The sequence below is a fragment of the Loxodonta africana genome, chromosome 21, assembly GCF_030014295.1.
Source record: "Loxodonta africana isolate mLoxAfr1 chromosome 21, mLoxAfr1.hap2, whole genome shotgun sequence".
Taxonomy (NCBI): domain Eukaryota; kingdom Metazoa; phylum Chordata; class Mammalia; order Proboscidea; family Elephantidae; genus Loxodonta; species Loxodonta africana.
Window position 1 is genome coordinate 48,674,154 of NC_087362.1, and position 15,735 is coordinate 48,689,888.

Genomic DNA, 15,735 nt, shown 5'->3' on the forward strand with positions numbered 1-15,735 from the left:
GAAAGAGGAGCAGGACAGAATAATTGTCCAATATAAAAAGGCTGGTCAAAGAAGGTGTTAACAATTGTGACAAGCTTAGCTTTGAATTCCACAGTGGGGCGCTGATGACTTTAAGGCTGCAAAAGCTGCAAAAGGTTTGGCAGAACCTTGAGTGTCTGGTGTCTTAAAAGCAAAACCAATTCTTCCCTCTTCTTACACCTTTATTTCTGACATCCACAACCTCCTAAATTCCCAACTGACCTTATCTCCAGTAGTTTCCAAATCCCCCAAAGCTGGTGTTAGACTTCGGTGGGGTGAGGTCAGTGAGAAGCCTGGAGTTGCTAGCAGAAGGAATTTTAGGACCACCTGCAGAACTGAGTTTCCATGTCTCCAAAAAACTTGGAGAGAAATTATAATTAAAGACTAGTAAAAAGTGAATTTACATATCCTCCAAACACACCTGAGATCATTTCCATCCACTTTTTCTTAAGCTGCAACACATTTACAGGAACATAGTTGTAGTCTACAAGCAGCTCTTCTCAGGGGCTGGTGCCTGTCCACCCTCACTCATTCTGGCTACAGAGCTCACTCAAGTCTCCCCAAGGCAAACAAAGACCCTGTGGTGCACCTGCTCCATCCAGCATCCCATGGTGCATTAGAAAAATCAGATCATTTCACTTTTGCTTGAGAAAGTCATCACTACTGTGCTACATGGTTTAAACTGTTTTTGTTGTTGAGAATATAGACAGAAAAAGCATACACCAATTCAACTGTGTCTGCATGTACAATTCCGTGACATTGATTACATTCTTTGAACTGTGCAACCATTTTCACCCTCCATTTCTGTCTGAGTTCTCCCTCATTAACATAAACTGACTGCCCCCTAAGCTTCCTATCTAATCTTTCAAGTTGCTGTTTGGTTTAAACATTCTTTTTCGACTTTTTTTTTTTTAAACTAGTGTCGAACTCCCAGTGAAAATGTTTTGAATTTCAGACCCTCTGAAAGGCCCTGGTAGAGGTATTAACACAAAGGTAGAGTAGCTGGTACCTTAGTTAAGAGGAGAAGCTCTGAAGATGGACAGCCAGTTCTGCCACTAGCTGGGTGGCATTAAGCCTCAGTGTCTTTAACCCAGATATGGGGTTGAGTATATACTAAGTGCTCAGTAAATGTTAGCTGCAGTTCGCCTTGGCCAGAGAGCAGCACCCATTTGCTGTTGCTGTGGATTCTCAGTGTTCACTTGGTGACAGGAGGTTCAGAGATCGGTATTTGACTTGGTAACTGAACGATGCCTGCTGTCCTGGCCTCTGTTGCACTGTGGACTCTCGGAGCTCTGGATCACCTTCTCTATGTCCTGGGCATCACACTACCTGAAGTTGTCAAAGACCTTCCACCCAAAATTGCAATTTGCAACGTTTCAGGTGAGAGATCTCAAGCAGGGGCTAGGCAGAGGCAAAAAGGAGTGCGTATGCCTGGTGCGGAGCACATGCCCCCTTTAAAAGATCAGCTCTCTGAGAAAGTGAGGGGCCCTTTTTTCAGCATGGCCAGATGCTTTAAAGAGAAACCAGAAATCCAGATTATTATATAAAATTTCCCTAAGTTTTAAGTGTTGGCAACTAATTCAAATGTTAAAAAAAAAAAACACTCTGCAGGCCAAACAAAATGTGTCTTTGGTCACATCCAGCCAACTGGCTGCTTGTAAGTACCCTATTTAGAAGCTCAAGGAACGGAACAGCCAGTTTGGAAAGATCCTTGCTGCCTGCAGCACAACAGCAACATGACTTCTCTGGGTGCAAGTCTCTCTGGGGCTGGTCCAGGGTCATCTCATGCCTAGTTCGTTTCTAAGGCTCCAACTGTGTCCCACAAAAGAGCCGTAGTGGTGCAGTGGTTAAGCTCTTGGCTGCGAACCAAAAGGTCAGCAGTTGGAACACACCAGCTGCTCCTTGGGAGAAAGATGTGGCAGTGTGCTTCCATAAAGATGACAGCCTTGGAAACCCTATGGGGCAATTCTACTCTGTCCTGTAGAGTCGCCATGAGTTGGAATCGACTCAACAGCAGTGGGTGGGTGTCCCCCAAGGCTTATTGTCTATCTCACTCTGCTGCTGCTGCAGTGAGTTTTATAGGTGGTGGGCCGCGCAACCTCACTGTGGTCTATTAAAACCTTCTAAATGAACAGGGGGTTCAGATGCAACATCATGACAGCAGCAAACACCCTGCCCAAACCAGTTGGCTTTGCCCCCTAAATGACTCCCCTTGGGAGTAAATTCTGCAGGGCCAGGGACCTGGTGTTATGAGGCAGGTAAGAGTTTTTACCTTTGTGGCTAGTCTGTGCCAGGGAGGATTTGCCCGTAATTAACATCCAGTTTATGGTGCCCTATTTGCATTCATCTCTTCAGGGGGAGGTGGAGGGGGAGTCTCTTTAAGGGGCTGATACACTAAAGCCCGAGTTTATCTCTGCTTACCACTAGGGATTTAGAAATAGGACTAATTCCATACCCAATCACTTAAAAACGTGAATTCCGATGTTGCTGAATTGGCTGTTACGCAGGTTCCAGAGGATAAGCTTCCCTATCTGGCTCAGTAGCAGGAGCTACGTGCTGCACTTCAGCATTCCTTTAGCAAATACTGAGGACCTGCTCTGAGCAGAGAACAGTATTTGGCGTCAGGAGGGCTCAGGCTGGACTCTGCCATCCACAAGTTTAGCCGTTTTAAAGACAAGTGGCCATATAAGGCAGTTTATAATTAAATGTCAATGAGAGAATCTGACTAGAAGAGTTTGAGGATTTCAGGAAAGAGATCTCTGAGCTGGAACGGGCTTGGCAGAGTTTCATGAAGAACTTGTGCTGGCTGAATAGAAAGGTAAGAGCATTTTAGATAGGAAGAATCACTTAAGTAAAAGAATGGGTGTAAGAATTGGTGAGGTGTGTTTGAAAGACAGCGAAGAGAGGCCTGGATGAGACAAGGTATTTACACTTTACGCTTAAATTTACATTCAAAGTGCTTACGGCAGTACCTGCTGTATAGAAGGTACCAATAAATTTCAGCTGCTATGAGGATGCTAGGGACAGATTCTGGAGGATCTCAAATGACTGAATAAGGAGTTTAAATATTACCCTGCAGGTGATGGGAAACTACTGAAGATGCCTGAGCAAGGTAGTAACAGGTTACAATTATTGTCTGCAAAGGTTGAGCTGGTGGTATTTTAGGGTAAGGACTGGGAATGCGGGATAGGAGACCTGTTAGTAGGCAAGCAAAGCAAAGGGCTGAGAAGGAGCTGCAATGACAATGTTGGTGTTGCCTTCAGTAAGTGAAGGTGAGGGTAGAGGTGGAGGGGTAATCAAGAGAGAGAGATTTCTACAGTTTGGAGAGTTGAAGGGACCATTCTCAAAGCTTTGGGGAGTTTGAGGGAGCTGGGGTTGACAGTTCCACAAATCAAGATTTCAACCAGTTTTCAAATCCAAACTCATGAAATGCTCAAATACCTTGCCCAATAGGAGCCCACTATCCAATCTATCTCATCATCACTGGTGCGTGAAGCTGCAGAACCACCTTGCCAGCAACCAGGTGCTCCCCCTGCTCTGCTGGTCTCTTGTGAGTGACTTGGGCAGAGGTGGGGCATTCTAGTTCCACAGGCTGCCCCCCTCACACTTAGACCTCACGCTTCAGTGCCCCTCCCTGGAATCCAGCCCACAACTTCTAGCTAAGCAAAACAGAAAAGGGGATGGTAGCCAAGCTGCCTAGGCCTCCGTGCCCAAGCAGTGCCTGCCTCCCCTTTCTGCCCAGACTTCATCCCCTCAGCTTCCCCCGGGCTGGCCACAATTAAAAACCTCTTGAAGCTAATGAAGGTGAATTTAAAACAGCCACCAAAGAGTAGCCAGTTATGTTCCCCAGCTGACTAAATAGGGCTTCCTCTTCAAATCGGCTTAATCTACAATACTAGTTAATACATAATTCAAAGTGGAAAGTGTGTGCCTTAACAAGGCAGCTACTACCAAACAGAGTTACCCTTTCATAACATTCCCCACTTATTGACAAGTACTCTGTAGTCAGAGGTGCAATGTTTGAGGAAGCAGACTTAAGGACTTTTCTAACAATGGTTAGATTTTAACACCGGTCTCTCTCTCTTCTTGGATGGAAGAATCAATTTCACTTTAAATTAAAGGACCTTCAGCTCTGCTGGAGGCAGACTGGTCAGCCTCCACGAAGGGGCCAGGTTCTTTTATGCTGGCTTGAAGGTCAGGATTAGGAGGGCACCCTGGAGCAATAACCAAATAGCAAACCAGACTTGCAGATGCTTTTCTTGAAACCCTAGACCAAAAAAGCTCTTCCCAGCCATCTTTCCTTTCTTTCCTAGGTGAATGTAGACAAATAATCAGAGGGCAACTTTCTATCATAATCTACCTTCTTGATAGAATATTGTGCATCTACTAAAAATTACATTCATGAAGAGAATGTGGCAATAAGCAAAAATGCTTATGATGCAATGTTAAGTGAAAACGGCAGGATACAAAATTGTATGTATGACAGACTACATTTATGTTGTTGTTGCTTTCTTTTACATCCTATGCACTAAAAGGCAAGGAGGAAATTCATCCAAGTATTAAGATCAGGTTTGCCTGAGTGGTGGAAAAAAGGGATCTTCTTTTCCCCTTGATTTTTATGCTACATTTTCCAAATTTAGTATAAATAATTTTGTAACAAAGAGTTATTTTTAAATGGTATGAATTCTGAGTTCACAGTTTCCTTATAAGCTGGGGCACAGACTAGATCACATATGGGTTCATGTGAAAAAGGTTTGGCGGCCTCAATTTACAATGATAGCAGTAATGTAGTTGTTTCCAGGTGGTTGGGAGGGCAGGGGTATAGGATTAGTGGTAGGCAAAGTACAGTAATTTGCTTTATTTAAATGCCTCCCACTGGTCCTTTTAGAGAACTTAGGACGGAAGGGGGAATACGGAGAGCTGTGCTGGCTCATCCAGTTCCTTTGAGTGAACTATAAAATGACACTCCTTCCTCCTAGCAATGCAGCCCCACGCCAGGGCCCATGGTTTGGCTGGCTGCCACCTTCACTTACCCCCCTCATCCAGGATCACGGCCATCCTGGGTAAGGAGGAGGCGTGTGTTAAATATGGACTCTAGGAATACCCTTAAAAGATGCTTTTCCTGAAAAAGATATTTCCAAGAGCCATGATGTCAACAGCATTGCCCTTCTGCCCAAGGAAACCCAGGGGAGAGGTTCTCTCCTTGGGTGTTGTAAACCTGCCCACACACCCATACCTGCACAGAACTCACTTTGATACAAAGTGGACACACACACTTGCTAAGTTACGCAAGTGCACACACACTTTCCCAGGCCTCGGCGGAACGCAATCGCAGTCCATAGTCCAAGTCGTTGGATCACCAGGCGGGGAACGAATCACTTGAGGTATGTTGTTCCAAATTCATTTGGCTGTTGTTTCAATAGCATCAACCACAATTCTTAAATGTGCTGGAATTTCTGCATTATGTCCTCTTTCTTGATTACAGACATCATTAGTCACTGCCACAGAGGAGGGCCAAAGCTGAACCCTCCATAAAAGCAATTAGAGAAGAATGGAGGTAGGGGAGGTTTCCATTAGCTTCTTTGTGGGGAGGGTGCCCCCAAACTATCCAAACTATGTTCTACTTGTAGCAGTTTTCTTTTTTTTTTTTTGGCTAGGACACTCCCCGCCCAAAATACACACACACACATACACACGTAGTTTCCCGGCAATATAAGCTAATGTACTGGTTCTCATGTCTGGCTGTTACACATGAGAATTTTAAAAGCTGGAAAGCTTTTTAAAGAACACCAATGCCTGGACTCCATCCCAGATCAATTTAATCCAAATCACTGGGGTTGGGCCCCAGGCTTGACTTTTTTTCTGTTTTAATTCCCCAGGTGATTCTATTATGCATCCAGGGTGGAGAGCACATCCTGGGGACGGTCCTCAGCCAAGACTGGCACTGAGTGGCCAGTAGGGTGCCAGCCCGCACAGGTGGTGAGCTCCAGAGCGTAAGAGTGTCTACTCATTTTCCTCTAGCACCAGGCCTGGCACAGGGCAGGCACCTGTTAGAATTAACTGACCTTAAACTATCTATCAAGCCAGAAACAAAAGTAAAAGAGAAAGGATGCTGATTTCTAGAAAGTAGAAGGAAAAGCCAGAGAGAAACACAGTGGAACACAGGACGAGATCGGCAGGGTCAGTCCACAGGTCCCTACGATGCACCTCAAATTGGATTTAAAGAATGTTTTCATTGGTAACGGTGCTGCCTGCTTTTTCCCGGAGCACTGGGGTAGAAGCCAACCAGTCCTTGTCAGGGGAAGGACAGCGCTGCCAAAAACAGCTTGGATTAGCTTTTGTTTTCTGAATGACAGAACTTCTTCTGCACTTTGTGGCTTTCCCTACTCAAGGAAAGAGGCTAGAGGTAGTCTCCAGAGACTGTCAAGGGATCTGAGCTCCTCTCTCTTGGGGTATGGGGCCCCCATTGCTATCTCTCTCACATGGCACTGGCCGTGGCCATGGAGAAACACCCACATGACTGATGCCGGAGCCTTGTTCTTTGCAATCTCTGGACAACACTGATACTCACAAAGCAGTTTCTTTTCAGGTGGAGTTTACCCCCACCCCCAACTCTTTGAAGCATCAGCATCACCATTCTTCTCTTAGTAAAGACAGCCTAATTTCAGGCTGGCCCTTCCCTAGGATTAATACAGTCGCCAGAGGTTTTGAAGCGGTGTGTGGTCCAATAAAAGGTTATGTGTGTATGTGGGGGAGGGGGAGAGCTTGCTGGAGTTCTGGAGACTCCGGAAGTGCAGAGCAGGTGGCTTTGTTCTCCCAGCGCCAGGCTACCTGTGCGTGTCATGACTAGGGCTGCACATCCTAAAAGCCCCACCCAGACAGTGTTCTGATATGGCTTCAGCTCCCAAGGCAGACAGCACAGATTAAATCTTACGTCATTTAATAAACCACTTAAAGGCCCAGTCGCTCTTTTCCTGGTTCCCCAGCAGAAAGAGCACTCCTGCAGCTCGAAGCTGCTCTGTCAATTGTCCTCTCCGGATATCAGTAACGCCACCCTCAGCCTCTCTGCAGCTCTGTGCTGGAATTCGGTGCTGGCTGACTGGGCAATTCTATGAACTCATGAATAAAAGAAGTTTCCGATACTCCCCTCTTTCCTCTTTCTTTTAACCATTTGCAAGAACTTACCTCTCTTGACCTTATTTTGATTTTTCCCTTCTGCAAAAGAGGTCTATTAATTCTAGCCTCATTTTTTTCTCTCGAGAAATGGTATAGGATTAGAGCTATTAATGTATACATGCTTTGAGCTCCTTTCAAGAAGTAACTTAAAAATGATCCATTATTATTATTCTGAAAATGAAATCTGAGAACTGAAGTCCTGCTTACAGGAGATGAAAACACAACACCTTAAAAGGGTTCTGGTTGAGGTTCTTGGGAAGACTCCCTGCTTTTCTGTGTCAACTACACACCACCACTTTCTGCCTCCTCTGCTCCCAGGAGGCAGTCATAGATGTCTACTACTTTAGCCAGTCCCAGGATAAGAAGCCTTTCTATAAGTAATTTACCAAAGCTGCCCACGTGCAGAAGCAGGTGGGCTGGGGAACTTTCACAAACCTTATCTCCAGCTGCTGGGCAAACTACAAGGTCAAATGCAAGATGTATAACAAGTTCTGGTGTTTGAGGTTGAGTTTTGATGTATGAGGATAATACTTTGTGGAAATCAGGACTAAATCTTGACACAGGTGGTACAATTAAACAAACATGGAACCACTTTCTTTATCCTCACTTATATTAAGAACAGTTTTTTAGAATTTAGAAATCTAGTATCTATTGGGTAGAAGCAAAGCACAGTGGTTAAAAGCATGGTCTTTGGAGCCAGATCGCCTGGGTTCAAATATTGGTTAGGCTACTTCTTACTAGCTGTGTAATCTGAGGCAAGTCAATTAGCCACTTGTGTGCCTCAGTCTTCCCACCTGTAAAATGGGGATAATAATAATGCCTACCACACAGGCCCAGTGTGAGAAGTGGATTAATATGTGCCAAGTACACAAAAGAGCATAATAAGCTCCTTATAGTGATAACTGTGGCCATGATTATTATGTACAGTGATGTAGAACTACAGCAACTATTCATCCTGCCTGGGTTTTACAGGATGAACCCAATACTTTGAGGGGTCATCAGACCATATTTTCTGAGTCTGGTTTAGGAAATATGGTCACCATCCTGAGGACACTCCAAATCCCATAAGAAGGCATATTCTAGATACTAAGGACAGAGACTCAGAGCTGGGGCTGTGGTAAAAGCCTTTTCTTATAGGCCTCCATGGTCGCAGGATTTCTCTCCAGGGTGAGCACTTACAAGCCGCTAACACTTGTAGCCAGGGTGTGGCTGCTGCTGAGCGTATCTGCGAAGGCCATGCTCCTGTCGGTGGTTTTGGCATACAGAAAACCCCAGCCCTTGAAGACTTCCTAGTCCTGAATTATTCAGAGAATGGTGTTAACACTTGGTTTTGGAGACTGAACCTGCATTTCAGGGGTATAAAGTAATGTTAGCTGAGGGTGGGAGATGTAGATTTGTACAAACTTTTGGTGAACATTTTGGTGTTAACATTTAAAATGTTCATGCCTTTTTGATCCAGCATTCCAACTACTTTGGATTTATCCTACACAAACACTTAAGTATGCCAAGAGTCACGTTTGAGAATCACTGAAGAATCATTGGTAACAAAATTAGAAACAACTCAACTGACCTTCCATAGACAAATATTTAAATAAGCTGTAGTGCACCTATACCATGGAAGATATGCAGTCATTGAAATGGAGAGGGGTCTGGAAGTACTGACATGAGATTGTCTCTAATATATGACTGAGAAAAAAAGACACAGCACACTACAGAAATGATTCTATTTTTGTTTTTGAAAGCAGTCAAGTACGTTAGTTTTGTTTGGGAAAGGCCGAAGGGAAAGAAAAATCTGGAGGAAATACAGATTAAATTGTCAAAGGTAAGCTTGGGGTAGGAATGGAGGTGAGGTAGTGAGAATTTTTCTTTCATTGTTACATACACATTGTATTTGTTATAAATGACATATGTAATAATAATAAAAAAGAAATAAGCAGCCAGGGCATCTGTACTTGATAATTCTGCCATTCCCAACACTCTCAGAAAGGGCCGAGGTCCAGCACAGGGTTTTTTGGTAGGTACCCCTCAGCAGTGTCAGTGGGCACCAAACAACTTCTTCATGATGGATTCATGCATACATTTGAGCACCTGAGTTTGCATCTCAGATAGTACTCTAGCTGAAAGGCTTTTTCTTCTAGATTCATTTTTTGCAGGAGAAGCTCTATAGTATTCAACAGATGTTCAAAATTGGACACATGGAGGGCTTTCCAATGTAGTAAACAGGATCCTGGCTGAGACCCACCAAACGGGGTTAACAATAGCTTGCCTCCCTGTTCCACAAGGTTGTTGTGAGAATCAGACAATCTTATGGGTGAAAAATAACTTTCCAGACTATGGTATCACAGAGCTACTGAATCAGTACAAAGACCTGTGGTGAGGAACAATCGGTGATGACCCCTCAAACGATAAGTGGGTGAAGCCCCTTCCAGTGCTGACGGTGAGGGTGGCTGCGTTCACTCTGCACTTGCCAATATGCTTGGCGTGTGCCGAGCACAGCCTTGAGCCCTGCCAGGAGGGAAGAGTGCAGCAAGACAAATTCCCAACCCCCAAATAGCGATTCCATTCCAAGCAGAGTGGTGCATGGAAGTCAGAGGTGCTGCGCACTGCAGGAGGGTGCTGCATGTGACTGCAGAACGTCTGTAGCTCTAGAACATGCTGGAGGGCACAGCCATGCTCACAGAGGTCATGGCTGCTGCTGTCCAGGGGCAGGGGAAGAAGACCCCTGTGGGTCCATGATCAGGGAGAGTGGCTATCTCTCATGGCCCGCCCCTGACAGCAGCTCTGATAGAACTCAGCTCCTGTTTCTGACTCTCTCCCTTTGCCATTGAAATTCCAGCTGAGATTTTGGATTTCTGTGCAAAAAGACTGCAGAAGCCAATGTGGCTTTGTACAGGCCCTATCAACTGATCAACTTTCAGATGTCTTAGCCACCCTCCAAGCTGCCGAGAATCACAGGCAAATGAAGGGCAGCTCTATCCACTCTATCCTCTTACAGACAAAGGGTCAGAGAAGGTGGGTGGATGGAGGGCACAGCAATACATTTGCTTTCCTTTCTTCTTGGGGGAGATGAGAAGAAACTGTTGCTGCCAGAGAAGAGGAGCTGTAACAACACCAGAGCAAGTGATGCTGAGTTGGGAGGGAGGTGCAATGAAAAGGGATGGGGCTCACCTCATCATTTTGAGAAAAAATGTGTAGTTGGGTATGAAACTCCTTTTGTCTACATATATTTCCCATTTTACTGCATTTAGCATCTTGACCTCGAAGTATTTTCCAGAAACAAGTTAAAGGGGCTTCAGGTAAAAATGGATGTGTGACTTCCTCCTTCACCCAGCAAGGGGCCCAAAAGACCCAATGTGACCTATCTTGTCACCGCCCTGACCTCAGCCACACCACTCTCCCCGTTCTCACTCTGTTCTAGCCACACTAGCCTCCTTGCTCTTCCTTGAACCTGCCAGGCATACTGCCACCTCGGGGCCTAGACTTGCCATTCCCTCTGCCTGGAATGCTCTTCCTCCAGGTATCTTCAGGGTCGCTTCTTCACCTCCTTTAACTCTTTCCTCAAATGTCAACTTCTTGGCACGGTCTTCTCCGGACGATGTATCCAAACTTACAGCTCCCACCCTCCATAAGCATCTCATCCCCCTTCCCTACTTTTTCTCCAGAGCATTTATCACTATTTGACATTCTATTTCTTTACCTTGTTTGTCTGTCTCCCTCCATTACAATGCAAGCTCCCTGAGGGTAAGGGTTTCATCTATTTTGTTTACTACTGTGTCCTCAGTGCCTAGTACAGCATCTGGCACGTAGCAGAGTGCTCTGCTCAATAAATTGTTCTCACTCTCTGGGATCTGGTTTCCCACCTTGGCCCTTCTATGTGGTTAGGTGGGCAGAGTTACAGAAAAGTAGAAGAAATAGAGAATAGAGGTCAAGAAATGAAGCAAAAGATGAGGATGATACAAGGAAAATGGAAAATTATGTGTGTGGAGAGGTGATAAAGAAAAAGCGAAAGTTTAGAGATTTCTGATTAAATATCAGAGGACTTGTAGAGGGGCAAATTAGTGCCAAGGAGGAAGAAAAATATGGCTGAGAGGGAAATTCTCCAGCATGTTCAGGAAGTCTAACCTGAACAAGTAGTTAGTGCTTGGGCAGAAAACCTGGGGTTTGGCTGAAGCCACTGCTTTTGGGCTCCTTCCATGCCTCTGTTAATGTACTCAGTGGCTAACTGAGAGGATGGAGTTTCGTGTCCACCCAGAGGTACTTTCGAACAAAGGCCTGGTGATCTACTTCCCCAAAATCAGCCACTGAAAACCCTATGGAACACACTTCTATTCTGATACACATGGGGTTGCCATCAGTCAGAATTGACTCAATGGCAACTGTTTCCTTTTTTGTTTTCCATGCCACTTGCCTCAATGCCATTTTTGGTAGGCCCAGGGAGCCGTGGACAGTGGGCCAGAAAGAGGAGAAAAAGACCAGGAAGGGAAAGAAAGAGGAGAAGAAGGGATGGGGCCAAGCAAAAGATGGAGTGAGTGATACAGGGGGGTCTCGTTAATGAGTTTCTGGGCATTAGAAAGGGTTCAGGGCAAGCAGTTCTTTTTTAATGCAAGAGACCCAGGAAAACATCAGTTAGAGACACGGAGGAAAGAGGCTGCAACGGACAGCAGGAAGAAGGTAGTCCCTGAAGGAGAAAAGATGGGCAGAGGTGGGAGGCAAGCCCGGGTATGTGGCTGTTGCAAAGAACAAGACCTCTTACAGGCCCTGTGCAGAGAAGTGCCACTATTGCTTCTGCCATCTGTCTCAAGCTCCTGAGATTTGTTTCTTTTCTTTTTTAGTTTTATGCTTTTATTACGCTAAAAGCTTCATGCTCTTTCCCAAGACTCTTCATATATATATTAATAATTTGGAAGACATATTTAATAATTTAGAAAAATTGAATGATTTTGTCACATTTAGGAGAATTAAAGGTATCTTTCCCTTGAACTTGGTAACAAGATCAGAAAAAGTCACTCTCTGAAACTGAACCCCTCAAAATCAATAAAGAACAGATGCTTTAGCCACTTGCTATATAGTTCAAATTAAGAGTTGATTTATAAATGGAAATAAAGGGACTAGGATGCTTTGTGAGACTCTCCTAGGAAACTAGTTTTTTAAAATAATTTCTATTGTGCTTTAAGTGAAAGTTTAAAAATCAAGTCAGTCTCTCACACAAAAACTTATATATACCTTGCTACATACTACCAATTACTATCCCCCTAATGAGACAGTCTGCCCCCTCCCTCCACTCTCTTTGTGTCTATCTCCCCAGCTTCTAACCCCCTCTACCTTCTCATCTCCCCTCCCGGCAGGAGATATCAACATAGTCTCAAGTGTCTACCTGGTCCAAGAAGCTCACTCCTCACCAGCATCCCTCTCCAACCCATTGTTCAGTCCAATCCATGTCTGAAGAGTTGGCTTAACGAATGGTTCCTGTTCTGAGCCAACTGAAGGTCTGGGGACCATGACCACCAGGATCCTTTCAGTCTCAGTCAGACCATTAAGTCTGGTTTTTTTTATGAGAATTTGGGGTCTGCATCCTACTGCTCTCCTGCTCCCTCAGGGGTTCTCTGTTGTGTTCCCTGTCAGGGCAGTCATCGCTTGTAGCTGGGCACCATCTAGTTCTTCTGGTCTCAGGATGATGTAGTCTCTGGTTCATGTGGCCCTTTCTGTCTCTTGGGCTCCTAATTACCTTGTGTCCTTGATGTTCTTCATTCTCCTTTGATTCAGGTGGGTTGAGACTCATTGATGTATCTTAGATGGCCACTTGCTAGCATTTAAGACACCAGACGCCACTCTTCAAAGCGGGATGCAGAATGTTTTCTTAATAGATTTTATTATGCCAATTGACTTAGATGTCCCCTGAAACCATGGTCCCCAAACCCCTGCCCCTGCTACGCAGGCCTTCGAAGCATTCAGTTTATTCAGGAAACTTCTTTGCTTTTGGTTTAGTCCAGTTGTGCTGACTGCCCCTGTATTGTGTGTTGTCTATTCCCTTCACCTAGAGTAGTTCTTATCTACCATCTAATTAGTGGGAAACTAGGTTTTTAGATTACAGAGTTTCTCAGTCTAATCAAGGTGATCAATCAAGATATGTCCTTGGAAGTGGAGTGTACTTAACGCAAATAAAGCTGTAGGTTAAATCAACCATGCTATCTAACATATTCAATCTGATTATCTGAAGTGGGCGGGAAGAAGTTTAACTAAAGGAAGGCAAGAAACAAGAATTTTTAACGTATATTCATTTGCTCCAAATGAAATTCTTTTCCGATTTGAAAGCCCCAGTCCCGATTTTCTAGACATCCTTGATTTGGAGAATGGAAATGAATATGGCTGCCCGGCTACAGCAAAGGGTTATGGGTTTTTGCCCTGGCTAAATGGAAATATTCCTTGAAAACGTCTAACTACCTTTGTCCTAATTCTTTGCTCACTAAGCTAATTTGTCATCTATTGTGTGTAATTTGGCCTCTTTAAAGAGATGCTCACCACAAAATTTCTAAGCTAAGAACGTGCCTGTAAATCAGGCCAGAGAGAAATATCCTGTTAGCTGGAAATGGGCAGGTCTATATATAGATCCTTCAGTCTCTTGAGAGTTTTTGGAAATTGTGTTTCCGTTCCCCTGGACTGATCACTCCAGACAATACAGATAAAACCTGTGACAGAATTCTGTACTAAGCCCTACAAAGCCTGCCACTGATCATGTGGTTGTTGGTTAGCCTTGTCAAGGTGTTGACAGCCTTGTGTGTGTTGGGGGAGGGGAGAAGACTTGTCTGAAGCAGCCAGCCAGTTTCTCCCTTTTGTCAGCTCTTTAAGATGCAGTCAAAGTGCAGTGGCTAAAATACATAAACAGGAGCCAGGGTGTATGCCACATCTGAAATTATGTCAATAAACCTGGCATCAGGGCACCAATATGCAACATAGTTTCCAGCATGCATTCTGTACTAGCCCATTGTCTAAGCATTCATCTTTCTAAAGAAACAGAGCACTGAATGCAAGATATAAACTCTTATCTGAGGTGCTTGTGCCTCTCTTCTGATAATCAGGGCAACTCTTTATAAGCAGAGGCAGAGGGAGGGAAAGAAAATGGCCAGGGAGAACAGACACAGGGCTTAACCTCCTTTAGAAGATTCAACCAGCTTGATTCTCTTTTCTAGGGATCAAAGCCTCTCAACTCCACGGCTTTCCATCTTGATAGCAGAGGACCAGATTCAGACCTGTTATTCTTCCCAGGCAAGATAATTTTATTCCATTTTCCATGTTTTGATAACAACTTCCTCCCCTTTCCCATCTTAAGCAGCCAAGGATGACTAGCTCTGCCTGCTCCTCATTTTCACAAGGAAGAATAATCTCACCATGGAAGAAGATCAAGGCATCTGACACATGGGTGGCCAACCTCTTCTACTCAAGTCACAAGAGAATGGTCACTTAATCAAACTCCATCAGCTGTATTAAAAATATACTTCTATAAGGTAAGCATCCCTCTCTAAATGTTATATGACACTGAAAATGTGCAGATTAATGAGATTTGTAATTTTTTTTCTTTCAACTGTACACACTTCAGGCTGGATGCAGGGTAGCTAAACAGATGTTTTCGGGTCACCCTGAAGACATATGTAGCCAGAGACATAAAGTCACTGCCAGGGTCAGCCATACTGCCAGCACCAAAGATGCAGTGGGGCCACCTGCTAGAAGGCTTGGGCACCACTCTGGCTGCTTGTTCCCTCCCTCCTTGATGTTCTTTGAGCCAGGTCTAATTATGGCAGGACCACTATCTTTTTCTCCAGTTTCTGTGGTGGGAACAGGAAGTTTCTCATTATCTCATCCAACTCTTCCAGGGCCAGTTGGGCATGGAGCTTGGCCACGTCATCAGGCTCCAAACGTACCACGTGCTTCAGCAGGTGATAGAGATCCTTGAGGACGTCCCTCAGCACCTGTACGAGAAAGACACAGTCATGACCATCTGTCTGCTGTGCCAACATTTCTCAGTTTGCCCTAACTGCCTTCTCCTCCTGTCTGAGGAGTTTTCTAAGGAAACCCACAGGCTCCCTCAAGAAAATAAGGCATGGCCCTCTAAGGGTGAAGGTGGAGGGAAAGGTGGCCCCGACCTCATAGCCCTAACATTTGTATTGAGATAGGCCTCCCTTTGGGTTTCTTATTCATTCCTGCTACCTTACCACACTGGCCTTTACTCTCAGGCCCAAGTATAGATCTCAGACTCCTTCCTTTAGTACCAAAGCATGGCAGAGACCTCAGGACCAGAGACAGACAATATTGCTCAGATAGGATTCTCCTAGAGCATGATTAGAGCAGTGTTCTCCTCGCTAGTTCCCCACAAAGCTCTCTTCTGACAACCACAGAATAGGTTCCTATCTTACAAAGCCCAGGAGGCTATTTCCTTTAGCAATTATGCCTTTCCTTGCTACTACTTTAAAAATTTTCCACCACAATTCCGTTTTCCATAGCTTTGAACTTGAGTTTTGTAAGTGAAGTCCAAGGAGACAAAAGAAC

General features: G+C 44.7%; 1 protein-coding gene across 2 annotated transcripts in view; it reads right to left on the bottom strand.

The window, feature by feature from the left end:
• Positions 1-7: 7 nt before the first annotated feature.
• The window catches only part of TANGO6 (transport and golgi organization 6 homolog), a 218,971-nt gene continuing 203,243 nt past the window's right edge, over positions 8-15,735 (bottom strand). The window contains exon 18 of one of the 2 annotated variants that reach the window (XM_023556605.2): positions 8-15,158. In XM_023556605.2, coding sequence (XP_023412373.1) covers positions 14,982-15,158 — 177 coding nt within the window. In that variant the 3' untranslated portion in view covers positions 8-14,981. The remainder of the gene's footprint in view (positions 15,159-15,735) is intronic. The other variant, XM_003417141.4, reaches the window with a different exon arrangement.